General features: G+C 50.6%; 1 protein-coding gene across 1 annotated transcript; it reads right to left on the bottom strand.

Moving 5' to 3' along the window:
• Positions 1 to 405: 405 nt before the first annotated feature.
• Positions 406 to 8406, bottom strand: LOC132381577 (mucin-2-like). Its single transcript, XM_059951072.1, has 5 exons — positions 7856 to 8406; positions 2434 to 3333; positions 2084 to 2383; positions 1784 to 1908; positions 406 to 608 (listed from the first exon to the last, which is right to left on the bottom strand). The coding sequence occupies exons 1-5, from the start codon at positions 8404 to 8406 to the stop codon at positions 406 to 408; spliced, it is 2079 nt and encodes a 692-aa protein (XP_059807055.1).
• Positions 8407 to 23551: the final 15145 nt, after the last annotated feature.

Below are 23551 nucleotides of genomic sequence, written 5' to 3'. Positions count from 1 at the left end.
CTGACCTTTCACCGATCAACTTCTGCCCTCTCCTATCAGACTCCCCTCTCCTCCAGCCCTGACCTTTCACCGATCAACCTCCCTGCTCTTCACTTCTCTCCTCCCCCTCTCCCGCCGAGTTCCTCCAGCATTTCGTGTGTGTGTGTTGCTCAGATTTCCAGCGTCTGCAGATTTTCTCCCGTTGCGCACTTTCTCTGGCGCGGTCGGACTTCATTCCGCGTTGATATTGTTTTAACTCGTTACTGTGTGATGGTCTGACCTGCCACAGCGAGCACGTGTGGCAAAAATAAACCAAAATAAACAATCCGGCCAGGCCATCGCGATGGAAAAGCCACGACAGAAAACAGGAAAATCGTGTTACGGTTGCAGACTAACGCCTGAACTGCAAGGGTGAGGACTGAAAGGTCAGCGTCGCTGGGGTCCAGTCTGACAGGTGGTTCCGAGGCGGGAGCTGTCAGAGGCCGCAGACGCCGGGATCAGCATGAAGCGGCCCGCCCGGCCCGAAGCGTCGCTGCCTGACCCGGAGTTCCCCCGGCGCCTTCGTGTGTTGTTTGAAACCTGGAGCAGGGAGGAGTGAGGGAACCTGGAGCGGGTAGGGCTGAGGAAACCTGGAGCAGGGAGGAGTGAGGGAACCCGGAGCGGGTAGGGGTGAGGGAACCCGGAGTAGGGAGGAGTGAGGGAACCCGGAGCGGGTAGGGGTGAGGAAACCTGGAGCAGGGAGGAGTGAGGAAACCTGGAGCGGGTAGGAGTGAGGGAACCCAGAGCGGGTAGGGGTGAGGAAACCCAGAGCAGGGAGGAGTGAGGGAACCCGGAGCGGGTAGGAGTGAGGGAACCCGGAGCGGGTAGGAGTGAGGGAACCCGGAGCGGGTAGGGGTGAGAAAACCTGGAGCAGGGAGGAGTGAGGGAACCTGGAGTAGGGAGGAGTGAGGGAACCCGGAGCGGGTAGGGGTGAGGAAACCTGGAGCAGGGAGGAGTGATGGAACCTGGAGTAGGGAGGAGTGAGGGAACCCGGAGCGGGTAGGGGTGAGGAAACCTGGAGCAGGGAGGAGTGAGGGAACCCGGAGCGGGTAGGAGTGAGGGAACCCAGAGCGGGTAGGGGTGAGTAAACCTGGAGCGGGTAGGAGTGAGGGAACCCGGAGCGGGTAGGGGTGAGGAAACCTGGAGTAGGGAGGAGTGAGGGAACCCGGAGCGGGTAGGGGTGAGGAAACCTGGTGCAGGGAGGAGTGAGGAAACCTGGAGCAGGGAGAAGTGAGGGAACCCGGAGCGGGAAGGAGTGAGGGAACCCGGAGCGGGTAGGGGTGAGGAAACCTGGAGCAGGGAGGAGTGAGGGAACCTGGAGTAGGGAGGAGTGAGGGAACCCGGAGCGGGTAGGGGTGAGGAAACCTGGAGCGGGTAGGAGTGAGGGAACCCGGAGTAGGGAGGAGTGAGGGAACCCGGAGCGGGTAGGAGTGAGGAAACCTGGAGCAGGGAGGAGTGAGGGAACCCGGAGCGGGTAGGAGTGAGGGAACCCGGAGCGGGTAGGAGTGAGGGAACCCGGAGCGGGTAGGAGTGAGGGAACCCGGAGCGGGTAGGGGTGAGGAAACCTGGAGCAGGGAGGAGTGAGGGAACCCGGAGCGGGTAGGGGTGAGGAAACCTGGAGCAGGGAGGAGTGAGGGAACCTGGAGTAGGGAGGAGTGAGGGAACCCAGAGCGGGTAGGGGTGAGGAAACCTGGAGCAGGGAGGAGTGAGGAAACCCGGAGTAGGGAGGAGTGAGGGAACCCGGAGCGGGTAGGGGTGAGGAAACCTGGAGCAGGGAGGAGTGAGGGAACCCGGAGCGGGTAGGAGTGAGGGAACCCGGAGCGGGTAGGGGTGAGGAAACCTGGAGCAGGGAGGAGTGAGGGAACCCGGAGCGGGTAGGAGTGAGGGAACCTGGAGTAGGGAGGAGTGAGGGAACCCGGAGCGGGTAGGGGTGAGGAAACCTGGAGCAGGGAGGAGTGAGGAAACCTGGAGCGGGTAGGAGTGAGGGAACCTGGAGCGGGTAGGGGTGAGGAAACCTGGAGCAGGGAGGAGTGAGGAAACCTGGAGCAGGGAGGAGTGAGGGAACCCGGAGCGGGTAGGGGTGAGGAAACCTGGAGCAGGGAGGAGTGAGGGAACCTGGAGTAGGGAGGAGTGAGGGAACCCGGAGCGGGTAGGGGTGAGGAAACCTGGAGCGGGTAGGAGTGAGGGAACCCGGAGTAGGGAGGAGTGAGGGAACCCGGAGCGGGTAGGAGTGAGGAAACCTGGAGCAGGGAGGAGTGAGGGAACCCGGAGCGGGTAGGAGTGAGGGAACCCGGAGCGGGTAGGAGTGAGGGAACCCGGAGCGGGTAGGAGTGAGGGAACCCGGAGCGGGTAGGGGTGAGGAAACCTGGAGCTGGGAGGAGTGAGGGAACCCGGAGCGGGTAGGGGTGAGGAAACCTGGAGCAGGGAGGAGTGAGGGAACCTGGAGTAGGGAGGAGTGAGGGAACCCGGAGCGGGTAGGGGTGAGGAAACCTGGAGCAGGGAGGAGTGAGGAAACCCGGAGTAGGGAGGAGTGAGGGAACCCGGAGCGGGTAGGGGTGAGGAAACCTGGAGCAGGGAGGAGTGAGGGAACCTGGAGCGGGTAGGAGTGAGGGAACCCGGAGCGGGTAGGAGTGAGGGAACCCGGAGCGGGTAGGGGTGAGGAAACCTGGAGCAGGGAGGAGTGAGGAAACCCGGAGTAGGGAGGAGTGAGGGAACCCGGAGCGGGTAGGGGTGAGGAAACCTGGAGCAGGGAGGAGTGAGGAAACCTGGAGCGGGTAGGAGTGAGGGAACCTGGAGCGGGTAGGGGTGAGGAAACCTGGAGTAGGGAGGAGTGAGGGAACCCGGAGCGGGTAGGGGTGAGGAAACCTGGTGCAGGGAGGAGTGAGGAAACCTGGAGTAGGGAGGAGTGAGGGAACCCGGAGCGGGTAGGGGTGAGGAAACCTGGAGCAGGGAGGAGTGAGGAAACCTGGAGCGGGTAGGTGTGAGGGAACCTGGAGCGGGTAGGGGTGAGGAAACCTGGAGTAGGGAGGAGTGAGGGAACCCGGAGCGGGTAGGGGTGAGGAAACCTGGAGCGGGGAGGAGTGAGGAAACCTGGAGCGGGTAGGGGTGAGGAAACCTGGAGCAGGGAGGAGTGAGGAAACCTGGAGCGGGTAGGAGTGAGGGAACCCGGAGCGGGTAGGGCTGAGGGAACCCGGAGCGGGTAGGGGTGAGGAAACCTGGAGCAGGGAGGAGTGAGGAAACCTGGAGCAGGGAGGAGTGAGGGAACCCGGAGCGGGTAGGGCTGAGGGAACCCGGAGCGGGTAGGGGTGAGGAAACCTGGAGCAGGGAGGAGTGAGGGAACCCGGAGCGGGTAGGGGTGAGGAAACCTGGAGCAGGGAGGAGTGAGGGAACCCAGAGCGGGTAGGGGTGAGGAAACCTGGAGCAGGGAGGAGTAAGGGAACCCGGAGTAGGGAGGAGTGAGGGAACCCGGAGCGGGTAGGGGTGAGGGAACCCGGAGTAGGGAGGAGTGAGGGAACCTGGAGCGGGTAGGGGTGAGGAAACCTGGAGCAGGGAGGAGTGAGGAAACCTGGAGCAGGGAGGAGTGAGGAAACCTGGAGCAGGGAGGAGTGAGGGAACCCGGAGTAGGGAGGAGTGAGGGAACCTGGAGTAGGGAGGAGTGAGGGAACCCGGAGCGGGTAGGGGTGAGGGAACCCGGAGTAGAGAGGAGTGAGGGAACCTGGAGCGGGTAGGGGTGAGGAAACCTGGAGCAGGGAGGAGTGAGGGAACCTGGAGCAGGGAGGAGTGAGGGAACCTGGAGTAGGGAAGAGTGAGGGAACCTGGAGCGGGTAGGGGCGAGGAAACCTGTAGGGAGGAGTGAGGGAACCTGGAGTAGGGGAAGAGTGAGGGAACCTGGAGCGGGTAGGGGTGAGGAAACCTGTAGGGAGGAGTGAGGGAACCTGGAGTAGGGAAGAGTGAGGGAACCTGGAGCGGGTAGGAGTGAGGAAACCTGTAGGGAGGAGTGAGGGAACCTGGAGTAGGGAAGAGTGAGGGAACCTGGAGCGGGTAGGGGTGAGGAAACCTGGAGTAGGGAGGATTGAGTGAACCTGGAGCGGGTAGGGGTGAGGAAACCTGGAGTAGGGAGGATTGAGGGAACCTGGAGCAGGGAGGAGTGAGGGAACCCAGAGCGGGTAGGAGTGAGGAAACCTGGAGGAGTGAGGGAACCTGGAGCAGGGAGGAGTGAGGGAACCTGGAGCAGGGAGGAGTGAGGGAACCTGGAGCGGGTAGGGGTGAGGGAACCTGGAGTAGGGAGGAGTGAGGGAACCCGGAGCGGGTAGAGGTGAGGGAACCTGGAGTAGGGAGGAGTGAGGGAACCTGGAGCGGGTAGGGTTGAGGGAACCTGGAGCGGGTAGGGTTGAGGGAACCTGGAGCGGGTAGGGGTGAGGCAAATCTGCCAGCTGACAGAGGAGAGGTGGAGACAAGGACCATGGTGTGAAAATCCCAGCAGGTTGTGAGTGGAAGAGTGGGGTAGAAACAGACCCAGTCAGGGAATTCCACAAGCGTTCAAGGAGTTCAATGATGGGACGCATTTGGATTGCCTCCTCTGGGGCGTCGGAGGCCGAGCGAGGGTTATAAAACATTTACGTTGAGATACAGCGAGCAGACCTAGCCTGACGACGGGACAGTTTACAATCTTACCACCTGTCAGGTCTTTGGACTGGGGGGGGCGGGGGGCGGGTGAACCAGTGGACCCCCGCCGAGGAAACCCACGCGGTCACGGAGACAGCATACAAACCCCTTTCTGGCAGCGACGGGAATTGAACCCGGGTCGCGGGTACTGTGGAGCATCGTGCTGACCACTACGCTCCCGCGTTGATGTTCCTGACGTCATTTCACCGCTGGTTTCGGTGTACTGCGAGCTCCGTAAACAAACCTGGTTGTAGATGGGATAGATGGAGTCGTTTTGCCCAGAGTGGAGACGTCAGATACCAGAGAGCATAGCTTCAAGGCCAGAGAGGGTCCGCCTGCAGGAGATATGCAGGGCAAGTGTGGTTTTTTTTTACACAGAGGGTGGCAGACACCTGGGAAATAGTGGAACCTAATACCACATTTCAGAGGTGCTCACACAGAGCTGTCACCAGTCCAGGACCAGAGGGATATGGAGCCCGTGCAGCCAGATGGGAGCAAGACCATCACGATGGCTGGCACAGACGGAGCGGCCTGTCCCTGTTCTCTGCTGTTCTAAGATCTACGTTCAATGCCTGAGCGAGTTATTACCACATACACCAGATTCCTCACAGAACGAGCCATGTCTGTGTTAACAATAAATACAGAATGGTGCAAACAAGGCTCTATGTTGCAGGGGTAGGGGACAACTCATTGCAAGCTCCTGATAGAGTGGATGTGGTGAGCCTCGGACCAGGGGCACAGCCTCAGAATAGAAGGATGTCCCCTTAGAACAGAGCTGATGAGGACTTTCTGTACCCAGAGGGTGGTGAATCTGTGGAATTCATTGCCATAGATGGAAGTGGAGACTAAGACACTGGGTAGAATTAAAGTGGAAATTGGTAGGTTCTTGATTAGTAAGGTCACCAAAGGTTACAGGGAGAAGGCAGGAGAATGGAGTTGAGAGCGATGATAAATCAGCCATAATGGAATGGTGGAGCAGACTCGATGGGCTGAATGGCCAGATTCTGCTCCTATGTCTTATGGGCAGCATTGGCCCTCTGGGCTGAGCGGCCTCTTTCCAATCTGCAGGCCTCAGAGGATGCCCCAGCCAGAGAGGTCAGCCTGGCCCTCTGCCCCGGAGGGAGCCCTGCCTCCTCCTCTTCCTGCCTTCCTCCCGCACTCAGCTTGCCTCCTCTCGGCCACTACCCGAGCCTGCAAATTCTACGGTGTCGCTGCTCTCCGGAGCAGGAGGTTTCGGGAAACGCTGGTTATAAAACCTTCCTCGCTGCACGATGATATCCAGGACAGCAACACACAAGGAAAACTAATGTCCTGAACAATGTAAAAGAACTTGACATTAAGTTAGTCTGCCTGACAAGCAGATAGCACCTGTCTCTTTCCCATCTAGCCACCTATTGATTGAGTCACTCTGCGAAATTAGCCCTTTGAGCCACACAGCCAGCGAGCAACAACTTAGCCCGAGTCTAATCATGGGACAGTGTACAGTGACCAATTAACCTCTCCGATACACCTTTGGACTGCGGGAAGAGGCCGGTGCAACTGGAAGCAAGCCCTCGTAGACTCGAGTTCTTACATCGAGTGGTGAATTAATTGGGCTTCCTACGTGGGGAAGGCCCTCTCTCTTTACGTGGTTGTCAATGCTCTTGTCCCGGGTGTAGTTGCGTCAAGTTGCCTAGCGTGCACCGTGGTTAACCCGACTCAGTAAAAGTGTTTAATCTTGTCACCCTGTCGGCGTTCCACAGGGACCTGACATTCATGATGCATCGATGTGAGGGGTGAGGACCGCTCTCCTCCCTCCGCGGCTATGAAGACAGCCCCAGCTGCTGCGCTCCGTGCCGGCTGATATGACAAGCTGATAAAGGAGGCTTTGGGCCTACTGGGCGACTCCGGGTTCAGATCAGTTTGGGTCCAGGTTGCGTCGCTCGCTTCAATTGTTTGCATGATTCGTGTTTTTTTTTCTCTTTTGTATCGAGTGTTGGTCTTTTATTTTTATTTTTTAGTCTTTTTTCTGGACTGGGTTCTTTCGGGTTTCCTGCTTTGTGGCAACGTGAGCAAATCCTGAGGTTGTATAATTTACACAATCTTTGATAATGAATGTACTTGAATCTTGAATGCAAATATGTTCAAAGAGTTTTACCTGGATCAGCTTGGGACTGAACAGGAAGTTATATTCCGATCTGAAATGAAAACAACAGCACCTCAGGCCAGCTCTGTTGAGGCAGATTAAGGTCGATGGTGTTCTGTTACATCCGCAAGTTCAGTAATTTGAAGCAAGTGTGGAGACGGAGCTGGCAGAAGTCGGCACAGTAGCAGAGCGGGTAGAGCGATTGTCTGACAGTTCCAGCAGCCCGGGTTCAATCCTGAGCCCAGGCGCCATCTGTGTGGAGTTTGCAAGCTCGTCCTGTGACAAAAGGGACTTCCACCATGAACTCGGGTATCGTCCTATACCCCACTGAGTGCTCCCGTTTCCCATATCCCACCCGGTGCTCCCGTTTCCCATATCCCACCCGGTGCTCCTGTTTCCCATATCCCACCCGGTGCTCCCGTTTCCCATATCCCACCCGGTGTCCCATTTCCCATATCCCACCCGGTGTCCCATTTCCCATATCCCACGCGGTGCTCCCATTTCCCATATCCCACGCGGTGCTCCCGTTTCCCATATCCCACCCAGTGTCCCATTTCCCATATCCCACGCGGTGCTCCCGTTTCCCATATCCCACCCGGTGTCCCGTTTCCCATATCCCACCTGGTGCTCCATTTCCCATATCCCACCCGGTGTCCCATTTCCCATATCCCACGCGGTGCTCCCGTTTCCCATATCCCACGCGGTGCTCCCGTTTCCCATATCCCACCCAGTGTCCCGTTTCCCATATCCCACCTGGTGCTCCCATTTCCCATATCCCACCCAGTGTCCCGTTTCCCATATCCCACCCAGTGTCCTGTTTCCCATATCCCACCAGGTGCTCCCGTTTCCCATATCCCACCTAGTGCTCCCGTTTCCCATACCCCACTGAGTGCTCCCGTTTCCCATATCCCACCCAGTGCTCCCGTTTCCCATATCCCACCAGGTGCTCCCATTTCCCATATCCCACCCGGTGCTCCCGTTTCCCATATCCCACGCGGTGCTCCCGTTTCCCATATCCCACCCAGTGTCCCATTTCCCATATCCCACCCGGTGCTCCCGTTTCCCATATCCCACGCGGTGCTCCCGTTTCCCATATCCCACCCAGTGTCCCATTTCCCATATCCCACCCGGTGCTCCCGTTTCCCATATCCCACGCGGTGCTCCCGTTTCCCATATCCCACCAGGTGCTCCCATTTCCCATATCCCACGCGGTGCTCCCGTTTCCCATATCCCACCCGGTGCTCCCGTTTCCCATATCCCACGCGGTGCTCCCGTTTCCCATATCCCACGCGGTGCTCCCGTTTCCCATATCCCACCAGGTGCTCCCATTTCCCATATCCCACCAGGTGCTCCCATTCCCCATATCCCACCAGGTGCTCCCATTTCCCATATCCCACCGGGTGCTCCCATTTCCCATATCCCACCCAGTGCTCCCGTTTCCCATATCCCACCTGGTGCTCCCGTTTCCCATATCCCACCAGGTGCTCCCATTTCCCATATCCCACCGGGTGCTCCCATTTCCCATATCCCACCCAGTGCTCCCGTTTCCCATATCCCACCTGGTGCTCCCGTTTCCCATATCCCACCCAGTGTCCCATTTCCCATATCCCACCTGGTGCTCCCGTTTCCCATATCCCACGCGGTGCTCCCGTTTCCCATATCCCACCAGGTGCTCCCATTTCCCATATCTCACCGGATGATCCCGTTTCCCATATCCCACCCAGTGCTCCCGTTTCTGATATCCCCCTGGGTGCTCCCGTTTCCCATATCCCACCCAGTGCTCCCTTCCTCCATATTCCACCCGGTGCTTCCATTTCCCATATCTCACCGGGTGATCCCGTTTCCCATATCCCACCCAGTGCTCCCGTTTCCCATATCCCACCTGGTGCTTCTATTTCCCATATCCCCCTGGGTGCTCCCATTTCCTCCATATCCCACCGGGTGCTCCCATTTCCCATATCCCACCCGGTGCTCCCTTCCTCCATATCCCACCCGGTGCTCCCATTTCCCATATCTCACCGGGTGATCCCGTTTCCCATATCCCACCCAGTGCTCCCGTTTCCCATATCCCACCCGGTGCTTCCATTTCCCATATCCCCCTGGGTGCTCCCATTTCCTCCATATCCCACCGGGTGCTCCCGTTTCCCATATCCCACCCGGTGCTCCCTTCCTCCATATCCCACCCGCTGCTCCCATTTCCCATATCTCACCGGGTGATCCCGTTTCCCATATCCCACCCAGTGCTCCCGTTTCCCATATCCCACCGGGTGCTCCCATTTCCCATATCCCCCTGGGTGCTCCCGATTCCTCCTTATCCCACCAGATGCTCCCATTTCCCATATCCCACCCGGTGCTCTCATTTCCCATATCTCCCTGGGTGCGCCCGTTTCCTCCATATCCCACCAGGTTCTCCCATTTCCCATATCCCACCGGGTGCTCACGTTTCCCATATCCCACCGGGTGCTCCTGTTTCCCATTCCCGAGGACCTGCCATTGGTTGGTCATTTGGACACTCCAAATTGCCTGTGGGTGTAAGGGGGTGTTGGGGTGGATGAGACTGGGTGGGGGGGGGGGGTGATTAGGCAGTGGGGAAGATTAGCTGAGTAATGATTTCCCTGAAGGCAGGATTGGCTTGATGGGTTGAATAGCCTCTCTCAGCGAAGAAGGAAAGATTTAGAAGGGACCGGCAGGAAGGATTAAAGGAGTGAAGGAAATTGATATGGATTATGAACTTCTTTTTCAATCTTATAGTGTTTGATATTCTGAATTTCCGCCAGCTCTTTCTTGTTGTTTTGTGCAGGGGAGGAGGATTTGGGGATCAAAGTTCTCCTTGTGTTTTGTGTTGGGGGGTGAGATCGTGGGGGTGGGAGAAGAATATTCTCAGAGTTGTATACTATACTGCATATATACTTTGTTAAGAAATTATCCTAAAATCAAGTTTAATGTTACAGTATTGTCATTGGCATACAGGGAAGGAGCATAAGGACTATGAAAATGAGCCTTTGGCTCATCACAAACTCAATAACCACAGATCTAAACCAGAATCAGAACCAATTCTTTTTTTTATCAGTGATGTATCCAATCAAAAAGGGAGACGAGAACGTGACTGAAGGTGTTATATTTGAATGCATGGAATAGGTAGATGATCTTGCAGCAGAATTAGAGATTGGCAGGCACGACATGGTGAGCATCTCTGAGTTAAAGGAAGGTTATAGTTTGGAACTGACTATCCAAGGATACACATTGTATTTAAGAACAGGCTGGTAGGCAGAGGGGATGGCGTGTCTCTGTTGGTAAAAAGTAATGATATCAGATCCTCAGAGCTGACGTAGAATCAGGAGATGTAGAATCATGGGTAGAGTTAAGGAACCACAAGGAGACCTCCAAACACCTGCCCGGATGTGGGCGAGATAGACAATGTCTGTCAAAAGGGAAATGTTATTGTAGTCATGCTGAGTTCCAATATTGGGAAAATCAGCTTGGTGCTTATTTTGGGTCCCAAGAGAGAGAATTTGTAGAATGCCTACAAGATGGCTTCCTTAGCTTGTGGTTGAGCCCGCTAGGGGATCCGGTATGTTGGATTGCTTGTTGTGTGTAAATAACTGGAATTGGTTAGAGAGTTGAAGGTAAAGGACCCCTTAGGAGTAAGTGATCTGAATATGATAGAATTCACCCTGCAGCCTGAGAAGGAGAAGTTGAAGTCAACTGTATTGGTCCTACAGGGGAGTAAAGGGAATTACAGAGGCGTCAGAAAGGAGCTGGCTGAAGGGTGACTAGAAGGGATGACGGCAGAACAGCAATGGCTGGAGTTTTTGTGAGTAATTCGTAAGGTCAGTATGGATACATCCTGAAGTCTAAAGGCAGGATGACACAACCGTGGCTGACAAGAGAAGTCAAAGCCAACATAAAAGCAAAAGAGAGGGAACAGAATAGAGCAAAAGTAGTAGGAAATTAGAGGACTGCGAAGCTTTTAAAAACCAACAGAAGGCAACTAAAAAGCCATGAAGAGGGAAAAAATAAGGTAAATAATATCAAAGAGGATGCTAAAAGTTTTTTATATATACACATAGAGCATAAGAGAGGCAAAAATAGATACTGGACCACTGGAAAATGATGCTGGAGAGGTTGTAATGGGGGAACAAAGAAATGGCAGATGAACTGAATAAATATTTTGCATCTGTCTTCAATGTGGAAGTTTGACAGAAGTTTGAGAGTGTCAGGGGTCGGAGGTGAGTGCATTTGCTATTACTAGGGCAAATCTATATTCAGACAAATCACCTGGACTAGATGGATTAAAGTCCAGCATTCTGAAAGAGGTGGATGACGATCTTGTGCTGGCATTAGTGATGATTTTTCAAGGATCAAATCTTTTATTTGAGATCAAAGTCTCAAATGATTCCGGAAGACTGGAAAATTATTAACGTCACTTCAGTCTTCAAGAAGGGAGAGGGGCAGAGGAAAGCAATTTATGAACCAGTAAGCCTGACCTCAGTGGTTGGGAAGATGTTGGAGTCGATTGTTAAGGATGTGGTTTTGAGTACTTGGAGGCCCATGATAAAATAGGCCAAAGACAACATGGTTGCCTTAAGGGAAAATCTTGCCTGACAATTCTGTTGGAATTCTTTGACAAAATAATAAGCAGGATAGACAAAGGAGAATCGGTGAATGTTGTGTACTTGGATTTTTGGAAGGCCTTTGACAAGGTGCCACACATGAGATTGTTTAACAAGATAAGAACGCATGGTATTACAGGAAATATATTAATATTAAACATATTAGCATGGATAAAGCATTGGCAAAGAGTGGGAATAAAGGATTGGCAGATAGTTTTGAGGAGGCAGAGAGGCTACAGAAGGACTTAGACAGATTAGGAGAATGGGCAAAGACCTGGCAGATGGAATACAGTGCCAGGAAGTGTATGGTCATTCACTTTGGTAGAAGGAATAAAACCATAGAGGATTTTTTAAACAGGGAGAAAACTCAAAAATCTGAGACGAAAAGGACTTTGGGAGTTCTCATTCAGGGTTCCCTAAATGTTGAGTCGGAGGTGAGGAAGGTAAATGTAATTTTTCATTCATTTCTAGAGGACTGGAGTGTAGAAATGAAGATGTAATGCTGAGGCTTTTTAAAGCACTGGTGAGGCCTCGTTGTGAGCAGTTCTGGGTCCTTATCTAAGAAAGGAAGTGCTGACATTGGAGAGGGTTCAAAGGAAGTTCACGAAAATTATTCCAGGAATGGAAGGCTCATTGTATGAGGTGTGTTTGTAATTGGTGGAATTTAGAAGGTGAGGGGGGATCTCATGGTGACCTACCAAACGTTGAAAGGCTCAGACAGAGTAGATGTGAAGAGGATGTTTCCTATAGTGAGGGAGTCTGGGACCAGAGGACACAGATAGAGTGGATGTGGAGAGGATGTTTCCTATAGTGGGGGAGTCTAGGACAAGAGGACACAGATAGAGTGGATGTGGAGAGGATGTTTCCTGTAGTGGGGAAGTCGAGGACCAGAGGACACAGATAGAGTGGATGTGGAGAGGATATTTCCTATAGTGGGGGAGTCTAGGACCAGAGGACACAGATAGAGTGGATGTGGAGAGGATGTTTCCTATAGTGGGGGAGTCTGGGACCAGAGGACACAGATAGAGTGGATGTGGAGAGGATGTTTCCTGTAGTGGGGGAGTCTGGGACCAGAGGACACAGACAGAGTAGATGTGGAGAGGATGTTTCCTGTAGTGGGGGAGTCTGGGACCAGAGGACACAGATAGAGTGGATGTGGAGAGGATGTTTCCTGTAGTGGGGGAGTCTGGGACCAGAGAGTGGATGTGGAGAGGATGTTTCCTGTGGTGGGGGAGTCTGGGACCAGAGGACACAGATAGAGTGGATGTGGAGAGGATGTTTCCTATAGTGGGGGAGTCTGGGACCAGAGGACACAGATAGAGTGGATGTGGAGAGGATGTTTCCTGTAGTGGGGGAGTCTGGGACCAGAGGACACAGACAGAGTAGATGTGGAGAGGGTGTTTCCTGTAGTGGGGGAGTCTGGGACCAGAGGACACAGATAGAGTGGATGTGGAGAGGATGTTTCCTGTAGTGGGGGAGTCTGGGACCAGAGGACACAGACAGAGTAGATGTGGAGAGGATGTTTCCTGTAGTGGGGGAGTCTGGGACCAGAGGACACAGATAGAGTGGATGTGGAGAGGATGTTTCCTGTAGTGGGGGAGTCTGGGACCAGAGAGTGGATGTGGAGAGGATGTTTCCTGTGGTGGGGGAGTCTGGGACCAGAGGACACAGATAGAGTGGATGTGGAGAGGATGTTTCCTATAGTGGGGGAGTCTGGGACCAGAGGACACAGATAGAGTGGATGTGGAGAGGATGTTTCCTGTAGTGGGGGAGTCTGGGACCAGAGGACACAGACAGAGTAGATGTGGAGAGGGTGTTTCCTGTAGTGGGGGAGTCTGGGACCAGAGGACACAGATAGAGTGGATGTGGAGAGGATGTTTCCTGTAGTGGGGAAGTCGAGGACCAGAGGACACAGATAGAGTGGATGTGGAGAGGATGTTTCCTATAGTGGGGAAGTCGAGGACCAGAGGACACAGATAGAGTGGATGTGGAGAGGATGTTTCCTATAGTGGGGGAGTCTAGGACCAGAGGACACAGATAGAGTGGATGTGGAGAGGATGTTTCCTATAGTGGGGGAGTCTGGGACCAGAGGACACAGATAGAGTGGATGTGGAGAGGATGTTTCCTGTAGTGGGGGAGTCTGGGACCAGAGGACACAGACAGAGTAGATGTGGAGAGGATGTTTCCTGTAGTGGGGGAGTCTGGGACCAGAGGACACAGATAGAGTGGATGTGGAGAGGATGTTTCCTGTAGTGGGGGAGTCTGGGACCAGAGAGTGGATGTGGAGAGGATGTTTCCTGTGGTGGGGGAGTCTGGGACCAGAGGACACAGATAGAGTGGATGTGGAGAGGATGTTTCCTATAGTGGGGGAGTCTGGGACCAGAGGACACAGATAGAGTGGATGTGGAGAGGATGTTTCCTGTAGTGGGGGAGTCTGGGACCAGAGGACACAGACAGAGTAGATGTGGAGAGGGTGTTTCCTGTAGTGGGGGAGTCTGGGACCAGAGGACACAGATAGAGTGGATGTGGAGAGGATGTTTCCTGTAGTGGGGGAGTCTGGGACCAGAGGACACAGACAGAGTAGATGTGGAGAGGATGTTTCCTGTAGTGGGGGAGTCTGGGACCAGAGGACACAGATAGAGTGGATGTGGAGAGGATGTTTCCTGTAGTGGGGGAGTCTGGGACCAGAGAGTGGATGTGGAGAGGATGTTTCCTGTGGTGGGGGAGTCTGGGACCAGAGGACACAGATAGAGTGGATGTGGAGAGGATGTTTCCTATAGTGGGGGAGTCTGGGACCAGAGGACACAGATAGAGTGGATGTGGAGAGGATGTTTCCTGTAGTGGGGGAGTCTGGGACCAGAGGACACAGACAGAGTAGATGTGGAGAGGGTGTTTCCTGTAGTGGGGGAGTCTGGGACCAGAGGACACAGATAGAGTGGATGTGGAGAGGATGTTTCCTGTAGTGGGGGAGTCTGGGACCAGAGAGTGGATGTGGAGAGGATGTTTCCTGTGGTGGGGGAGTCTGGGACCAGAGGACACAGATAGAGTGGATGTGGAGAGGATGTTTCCTATAGTGGGGGAGTCTGGGACCAGAGGACACAGATAGAGTGGATGTGGAGAGGATGTTTCCTGTAGTGGGGGAGTCTGGGACCAGAGGACACAGACAGAGTAGATGTGGAGAGGGTGTTTCCTGTAGTGGGGGAGTCTGGGACCAGAGGACGCAGATAGAGTGGATGTGGAGAGGATGTTTCCTATAGTCAGGGTGTCCAGGATGAAAGGACACAGTTTCAAAATAGAGGAACGTCCATTTAGAATGGAGATGAGGAGGGATTCCTTTAGCCAGAGGGTGGTGAATCTGTGGCAGTTGTTGGCACAGGCAGCTGTGGAGACCAAGTCATTGGGTGTATTTAAGGCAGACATTGATAGATTCTTAATGTCAGAGTGTGGAAAGTAAGAAGATTGGGGCTGAGAGGGGAATGGATCGGCCATCATGAGATTGAGAAGTAGACTCGTTGGGCCAAAAGTCCGAATTCTGCTCCTGTCTGATGGACACTTATTGGGAAATTTGTTGATTTATGTCAGCAGTACAGTCCAAGAAGAAAACATTTACAAAATTTAAATGAATAGATAAATAAAGAGGCAGGCATGAGAGATTCTTCAGACGCAGAAAATAAAATACTTGATGTACTTAGCAAGACAGGCAGCATCTACAGAGGGAAGTAAACACTTAACATTCCCCTCCATAGATAGTTGCTGATTTGCTCAGTTCCTCCCGTATTTTGTGTGTCTGTGTGTTGCTGAACCATGACTAGAATCAGAATCAGGTTTATTATCACCGACATGTGACGTGAAATTTGTTAACTTAGCAGCAGCAGTTCAATGCAATACATAATCTAGCAGAGACAGAGAGAAAAAAAAAAGACATAATAATAAATAAACAAGTATATCAATTACATATATTGAAGAGATTATTAAAACACATGCAAAAACAAAAATACTGTATATATTTTTTTAAATGAGGCAGTGTACAAAACTCCAATGTCCATTGAGGAATCGAATGGCAGAGGGGAAGAAGCTGGTCCTGAATCGCTGAGTGTGTGCCTTCAGGCTTCTGTACCTCCTGCCTGATGGTAACGGTGAGGAAAGGGCACGTCCTCTGTGGTAAACTATGTATACCTGTCTGGACATGCCCCTCTGCTGACTGCTCCTGTGGCTCCTCCCACAGACCCCTGTATAAAGGCAATTGGAGGCACTGCACCTCCCTCAATCTTTGACATGTCGTGCTCCCTTTTTGCTGCTAATAAAAGCCTATCGTTCACTTCCTGTCTCCGAGAGTTATTGATGATGCATCGGTGCTGGAGGTCCTTAATAATGGACACTGCCTTTCTGAGACACCGCTCCCTGAAGATGTCCTGGGTACTTTGTAGGCAAGTACCCAAGATGGAGCTGACTAGATTTAAAACCTTCTGCAGCTTCTTTCAGTCCTGTGCAGAAGCCCCTCCATACCAGACAGTGATGCAGCCTGTCAGAGTGCTCTCCATGGTACATCTTATAAAAGTTTTTGAGTGTATTTGTTGACATGCCAAATTGCTTCAAACTCCTAATAAAGTATAGCCACTGTCTTGCCTTCTTTATAACTGCATCAATATGTTGGGACCAGGTTAGATCCTCAGAGATCTTGACGCCCAGGAACTTGAAGCTGCTCGCTCTCTCCACTTCTGATCCCTCTATGATTGGTATGTGTTCCTTCGTCTTACCCTTCCTGAAGTCCACAATCAGCTCTTTTGTCTTACTGACGTTGAGTGCCAGGTTGTTGCTGTGGCACCATTCCACCATCTCACTCCTGTACGCCCTCTCGTCACCACCTGAGATTCTACCAACATCAGTAAATTTATAGATGGTACTTGAGCTATGCCTAGCTACACAGTCATGTGTATATAGAGAGCAGAACAGTAGGCTAAGCACACAACCCTGAGATGCGCCAGTGTTGATTGTCACCAAAGAGGATATGTTCTCACCAATCCACACAGATTGTGGTCTTCAATTAGGAATCCGAGGATCCAATTGCAGAGGGAGGTACAGAGGCCCAGGTTCTGCAACTTCTCAATCAGGATTGTGGGAATGATGGTATTAAAAGCTGAGCTATAGTCGATGAACAGCATCCTGACGTAGGTGTTTGTGTTGTCTAGGTGGTCCTACGCCGTGTGAAGAGCAATGGAGATTGCGTCTGCCATTGACGTATTGTGATGATAGGCAAATCGCAATGGGTCCAGGTCCTTGCTGAGGCAGGAGTTCAGTCTAGTCATAACCAACCTCTCAAAGCATTTCATCACTGTCGATGTGAGTGCTACCGGGCAATAATAGTTAAGGCAGCCCACGTTATTCTTCTTTGGCACTGGTATAATTGTTGCCTTTTTGAAGCAAGTGGGAATTTCTGCCCGTAGCAGTGAGAGGTTGAAAATGTCCTTGAACATTCCTGCTAGTTGGCTGGCACAGGTTTTCAGAGCCTTACCAGGTACTCCATCGGGACCTTCTACCTTGCGAAGGTTCATTCTCTTTAAAGACAGCTTAACATCGGCCTCTGAGACGGAGATCACAGGGTCACCAGGTGCAGCAGGGATCTTCACAGCTGTAGTTGTGTTCTCCCTCTCAATGCGTGCATAGAAGGCATTGAGTTCACCTGGAAGTGAGGCATCGCTGCCATTCATGCTATTGGGTTTCGCTTCGTAGGAAGTAATGTCTTGCAAACCCTGCTGGAGTTGCTGTGCATCCGATGTCACCTCCAACCTCGTTCAAAATTGTCCCTTCGCCCTTGAAATAACTCTCTGCAAATCATACCTGGTTTTCTGGTACAGGCCTGGGTCGCCAGACTTGAATGCCACAGATCTATCCTTCAGCAGACGATGTACCTCCTGGTTCAGCCACGGCTTTTGGTTTGGGAATGTACACTAAATAAATTATGCAAAGGAGAAAAAGTGAAGTTATGTTCATTGTCCATTCAGAAATCTAATAGCAGAGGGGAAGAAGGTGTGATTAAACCTTTGAGTGTGTGTCTCCAGGCTCCTGGACCTCCTCCTTGATGGTAGTACGAGAAGAGGGCTTGTCTCGGGTGAGAGCCCTGGGCCGTGGTTGTCACTTCTTGACACCACTGTGTGAAGATGTTGTTGTTGATGCAGAGGCTTGTCCCCAAGATGCAGCTGGCTGAGCTTACAACCCTCTTGGCCTCTCGCGATACAGGGCACTGGAGCCTCCATACCAGGCGGTGATGCAACCACTCACAATGCTCTCCACTGTACGTCTTGTTGAAATTAAATTAACATATGCAAAATAAACAACTAAATAAGTGACGGCTCTGTTGTAAGTTTGCGAGCGAGAGGTTGTAGGAATAGTGTGGGCTAGTGTTAAGGCCACACTAGATTGTTTTAGATTGGTTCAGGAACCGGGCGGCGGAGGGGAGGAAGCTGCTGTGGAGTCTAGGCATGGTTAGGAGCCCTCGATGGAGTTAGTCTCCGGTCTTTCTCTGTATCACCACTTATTTCTGCCTCTTCCCCAATTCCTTGTAACAGATACAAGACTATAAGAAACGGGAGCGGAATTGAACCATTCAGCCCATCGAATCTGCTCTGCCATTCCGTCATGGCTGATTATTAATCCCTCTCAACCCCATTCTCCTGCTTTCTCCCTGTAACCTTTGATGTCTTGACCAATCAACAACCTATCAACCTCTGCTTTAAATACACCCAGTGACTTAGCCTCCACATCTGTCTGTGGCAATGAATTCCACGGATTCACCACCCTCTGCCTAAAGAAATTCCTCCTCACCTCTGTTCTATAGGGATGTCCTTGTGTTCTGAGACTATGCCCTCTGGTCCTAGACTCCCCCACCGCAGGAAACATCCTCTCCACATCCACTCTATCTGTGCTCTCTGGTCCTAGACTCCCCCACTGTAGGAAAATATCCTCTCCACATCCACTCTATCGGTGCCCTCTAGTCCTCGACTGCTCCGCTATAGGAAACATCCTCTCCACATCCACTATCTGTGTCCTCTGGTCCTAGACTCCCCCACCGCAGGAAACATCCTCTCCACATCCACTCTATCTGTGTCCTCTGGTCCTAGACTCCCCCATTATAGGAAACATCCTCTCCACATCCACTATCTGTGTCCTCTGGTCCTAGACTGCCCCACTATAGGAAACATCCTCTCCACATCCACTCTATCTGTGTCCTCTGGTCCTAGACTCCCCCACTATAGGAAACATCCTCTCCACATCCACTCTATCTGTGTCTTCTGGTCCTAGACTGCCCCACTATAGGAAACATCCTCTCTACATCCACTCTATCTATGTCCTCTGGTCCTAGAGACTCCCCCACTATAGGAAACATCCTCTCCACATCCACTCTATCAGTGTCGTCAGGTCCTAGACTCCCCCACTATAGGAAACATCCTCTCCAAACCCACTCTATCTGTGCCCTCTGGTCCTAGACTCTCCCACTATAGGAAACATCCTCTCCACATCCACTCTGTCTGTGTCCTCTGGTCCTAGACTCCCCCACTATAGGAAACATCCTCTCCACATCCACTCTATCTGTGTCCTCTGGTCCTAGACTCCCCCACTATAGGAAACATCCTCTCCACATCCACTCTATCTGTGTCTTCTGGTCCTAGACTGCCCCACTATAGGAAACATCCTCTCTACATCCACTCTATCTATGTCCTCTGGTCCTAGAGACTCCCCCACTATAGGAAACATCCTCTCCACATCCACTCTATCAGTGTCGTCAGGTCCTAGACTCCCCCACTATAGGAAACATCCTCTCCAAACCCACTCTATCTGTGCCCTCTGGTCCTAGACTCTCCCACTATAGGAAACATCCTCTCCACATCCACTCTATCTGTGTCCTCTGGTCCTAGACTCCCCCACTATAGGAAACATCCTCTCCACATCCACTCTATCTGTGTCCTCTGATCCTAGACTCCCCCACTACAGGAAACATCCTCTCCACGTCCACTCTATCTGTGTCCTCTGGTCCTAGACTCCCCCACTATAGGAAACATCCTCTCCACATCCACTCTGTCTGTGTCCTCTGGTCCTAGACTCCCCCACTATAGGAAACATCCTCTCCACATCCACTCTATCTGGGTCCTCTGGTCCTAGACTCCCCCACTATAGGAAACATTCTCTCCACATCCACTCTGTCTGTGTCCTCTGGTCCTAGACTCCCCCACTACAGGAAACATCCTCTCCACATCCACTCTATATAGACTTTTCAATATTTTATAGGTTTCAATGAGATCAGGTATTTACAGGTTAGGAATTTCTTACGTGATTTTTTTTACCAAATTACCCCTTGATCTGCTCTTCAAATTTGGCTTATGTTATTTTTCAGTTTAAACCTTTTCAAAAACGATTAATAGCTATCATTTATAAACAGTTAATGAATGCTTGCACATCGCCTAATGATAGGGTTCAACACTCCTGGGAAGTTGACATTCACTCTCAGATAACCAATAGAGTAAAATTTATTATTTAGTTAATAATTCATCTATCTGCACACGCCATATTTTAATTCAGTTTAAGATAGTACATAGGGCCCATATGTCCAAAGATAAATTGGCACATATTTTTCCTAATATATGCTCTATTTGTGATAGATGTAATGCAGAAGTGGCTACTCTAACCCATATGTTTTGGTCATGTGTAAGTTTAAATAATTTTTGGAGGGATGTGTTTGGAATATTATCTAAAGTTATAGATATGGGTGTTCAACCTAATCCACTTACAGCAATTTTTGGGATTTTCCCAGAGGAAGCAAGCAAAGTGTCTGCCTCTGCCCAACATGTGACAGCTTTTTCAACTTTACTGGCCAGGAGAGCTATTTTGCTTCACTGGAAAGAATCTACTGTTTTCTATTGGCTCTCCTCCATCACGTCATGTTTAAGCTTGAAGAAAATTAGAAGCCAGACATTTGATACATCTTTTGATTTTGAACAAGTCTGGCGACCCTTTATTCAATATTTTCACGTGATTTAATTTATCTTTATTTATTTACTTTTCTTTACTCTCTTTGGAGAATATCCTTGTCCATGAAGGTTCAGAGATGACTCTTTCTTTTTTAGGTTTATCCTCATTTGGACTGCCCAATCTTTCTTTTTCTTTCTTTTTTTTCTTTCTCTCTTTTTTGTTTTAGTTTAGTTAGTGGGGTTTTTCTTTCTCTATCAATAAAATTTCCAATCTTTTTTTTTACAATTGCTATGAGGAGTTGTAATTTCTCTCTGACCATTGTATATATAACAGCATAATATATTACCTATTTGCGTTTGATATTATATGCTTTTTGTCTTTAATATTGCTGTTTATATGTCTTTTATATTATCTACTTGTTAAACTCTTTCGATTTGTATTTGTATATTCTTTATTTGAAAATCAATAAAAAAGATTGAAAAATGAAATGAAATGAGATCCCCCCCCCCCCCCTCATTCTTCTAAACTCCAGTTTAGAAGAATTTCATTTCACGCTGGTCCCTTTGCCTGTCACTGTTCACCCCACTCTATGATTATTTCACACCCCATAGTGAATGATCTTTTCCCATTGTCTTTACTTAATCAAACAACATGTTTATAATCTTACCCAAATATATATATACTCATCTGCTGTAATGCCATCTACAGCATAGTAAATTTTAAATTGTCCAATTCAGGCTTTAAGATTTAATCATGGTGGAGATATCTCGCTCTTGTGGAACAACGTCTTTCCTGACAAACAGGGGTGGGGGGAATCTCTCTGCTTGGCAGGTGAGACTTGTGGCTGTGAAAAAAGTCTCAGGTAACTAACACTTTAGCTGTCAGCTTGGTTGGTACAGTAACTCAATCCCCACATAACTGGGGGGGGGGGGGGGTGTGGGAGCTGGAATTCCTGCTGCACATTCCAAACATTCTGTGTTGCCATGTAGACTTGAGACAATGTGTGGCCTCTTCTGGTTTCACTTTGAGTAAAAGGGAGACTTGCCATTTGTATTTGGTCAGAAGGAGTGTCCTCTTTTGTAATTGTTTCAGTTATTTCCTTTTCCCAGGGCAAACGAGACAAACCATCAGCATTTCCATGATTAGATGTCCTCTTGAAGCTGTTCTTGTAACGGTGTCCTCTAAGGAACAGAGCCCAATCTCTGCATTCGTGTTGTTGCTGTTAGTGGAACACCTTTCTGCGGAGTCCGCCAGTGCCTTGGAAGTCCATAGCGGGGGTATTCCCTTCTGCCGCCTGTGAGGGATGATGTGTCTATCAGGACCCTGAGGACTTGTGGAAACTGTGTGGTGGTTTCTTTCGAACTTATAGTCTTTTAACATCTTTGGAGTATTTTTACTGTGCCCATGGTCTGTTTTTTTAATCATTATGCTATTGTTTGCACTGTTGTAACAAAATGTTGTAATTATGTGGTTTTGTGCAGGTCTTGTAGCTTTAGTTTTTTGTTTGTTGGGTGGTAGAGTTGGTCTCCGGGCTTGGTGTGTCTGGGTAGTCTTGTTTTGTCTGGTGGAGTTGGAGCTCCTTTCTGGGGAACTCGCTAAGATGGTAGCGCGATATTAATACGCAGCAGCCTCTCCGGACTCTGGACTGGGGATTGCCAAACGTTATGTGGATTTTCTGGTGTAGTCTGTTTTGGCGTGTGCTTTTGTGATATCATTCTGGAGGAACGTTGTCTCATTTCTTTAACTGCATTGCATTTGTGGTTTCTAAATGACAATAAACTGAAACTGAAATTGGACACCAGTGGTTGATAATCTGTAATGAGGTAAAACTCCCTCCCATACAAGTACTGGTTGAAATATTTTACACCCCAAACCAGACTAAAGGCCTCTCTGTCAATCTGTGCATAGTTTTTCTCTGCAGTGGTAAGGGAATGTAATGCAACTGCCATCGCTCATAACATGTGACACGACTACAATTATACCATAAGGCGAGGGGGCTCGGGCAAGCTTCACTGGACAAAGTGTGAGTACAGTGTCTGACCATTTCCTTCGTCTTTTGGAAAGCCACCTCACTCTGCTTTGTCCATTGGCATTTCTTCCCGATCTGCAGTGATGAGTTCAGGGGGTGGAGCTCAGTACTGTATCCAGGTTTGGCAGGATCCTGGTATGGTGATTGACACTTCCTAAAAGGACGGCAACTATAACACATCCTTTGGCCTAGGGGCATCCTGGGTGAATTTTCTCAGCACACTTTCACCTCCATCTGCAGGTAGGCCTCAGCTAAGCTAATCTTGCTGAAGTGATTCGCTCCAGGAATGTTTGCAAGGATATGCTCTATCCTGGGCAGAGGGTATTGATCTACTTTCAGTACTGGGTTGATGGTGATCTCACCGCAGGTCCTGACAGACCCATACTTCTTGGCTAGTAGGACTACTGGCATCACCCATGGGCCCCATACTACCTTTAGAAATAACTCCTTCAATCTCCATGTCATCGACCTCACTGCCTGCTTTGGCAGGGATAGTGTAAGGAACTAGACAGGCTTTGTAAAACTTGGGAGTGGGATTTTCATTTAATACAAGTTTACCCTTGATATGTTTGAGTTTTCCAGTACCATCCTTGAACACTGCTGTGGCATCATCCAGTGGCTTTCTTAATTCACGTCCATTTGACTCTATTGCAGGGAATGTGGCATGCAAATGATGGATGGATCACCATTCAAGTTGTAGTCATCTCAGCCAATCACAACCCCAGAATGCTGGCCCTCCTCTTTTTACCACATGCAAAGCAGGATGTGGTGCAAACCCACATCCTTGTTGTATTTCACCATTATGAATGTCATTCCCACAGGAATAATCTTTTCTCCAGTATAAGTTCTTCATTGGATACCTGCTGTTTCTCTTCAGTATCTTTGAAATGCCTCTCAAACTCATTTTGTGGAATGACTGGAACAGCAGAGCCAGTGTCCAATTCCATTTTAAATGATTTGCTGTTCACTTCTGGTGTGAGCCATATTGCTTGTCTATTGTTAATTTTCACACTGTAAATCTCAAGGCTACTCAGTCCGGAGTCACTTTCATCCTCATCAGATTTTTCATCGACACCATGCAGATTAGTGCTCTTTTTGAAACTGCAACTTGACTTCTTAGCGTTTTCTCTTCCCTGT

Source organism: Hypanus sabinus, chromosome 26 (assembly GCF_030144855.1).
Source record: "Hypanus sabinus isolate sHypSab1 chromosome 26, sHypSab1.hap1, whole genome shotgun sequence".
NCBI classification, from domain to species: Eukaryota; Metazoa; Chordata; class Chondrichthyes; order Myliobatiformes; family Dasyatidae; genus Hypanus; species Hypanus sabinus.
The sequence above is the reverse complement of the archived record's forward strand: the minus strand, read 5'-3'. Positions and strand labels throughout refer to the sequence as shown.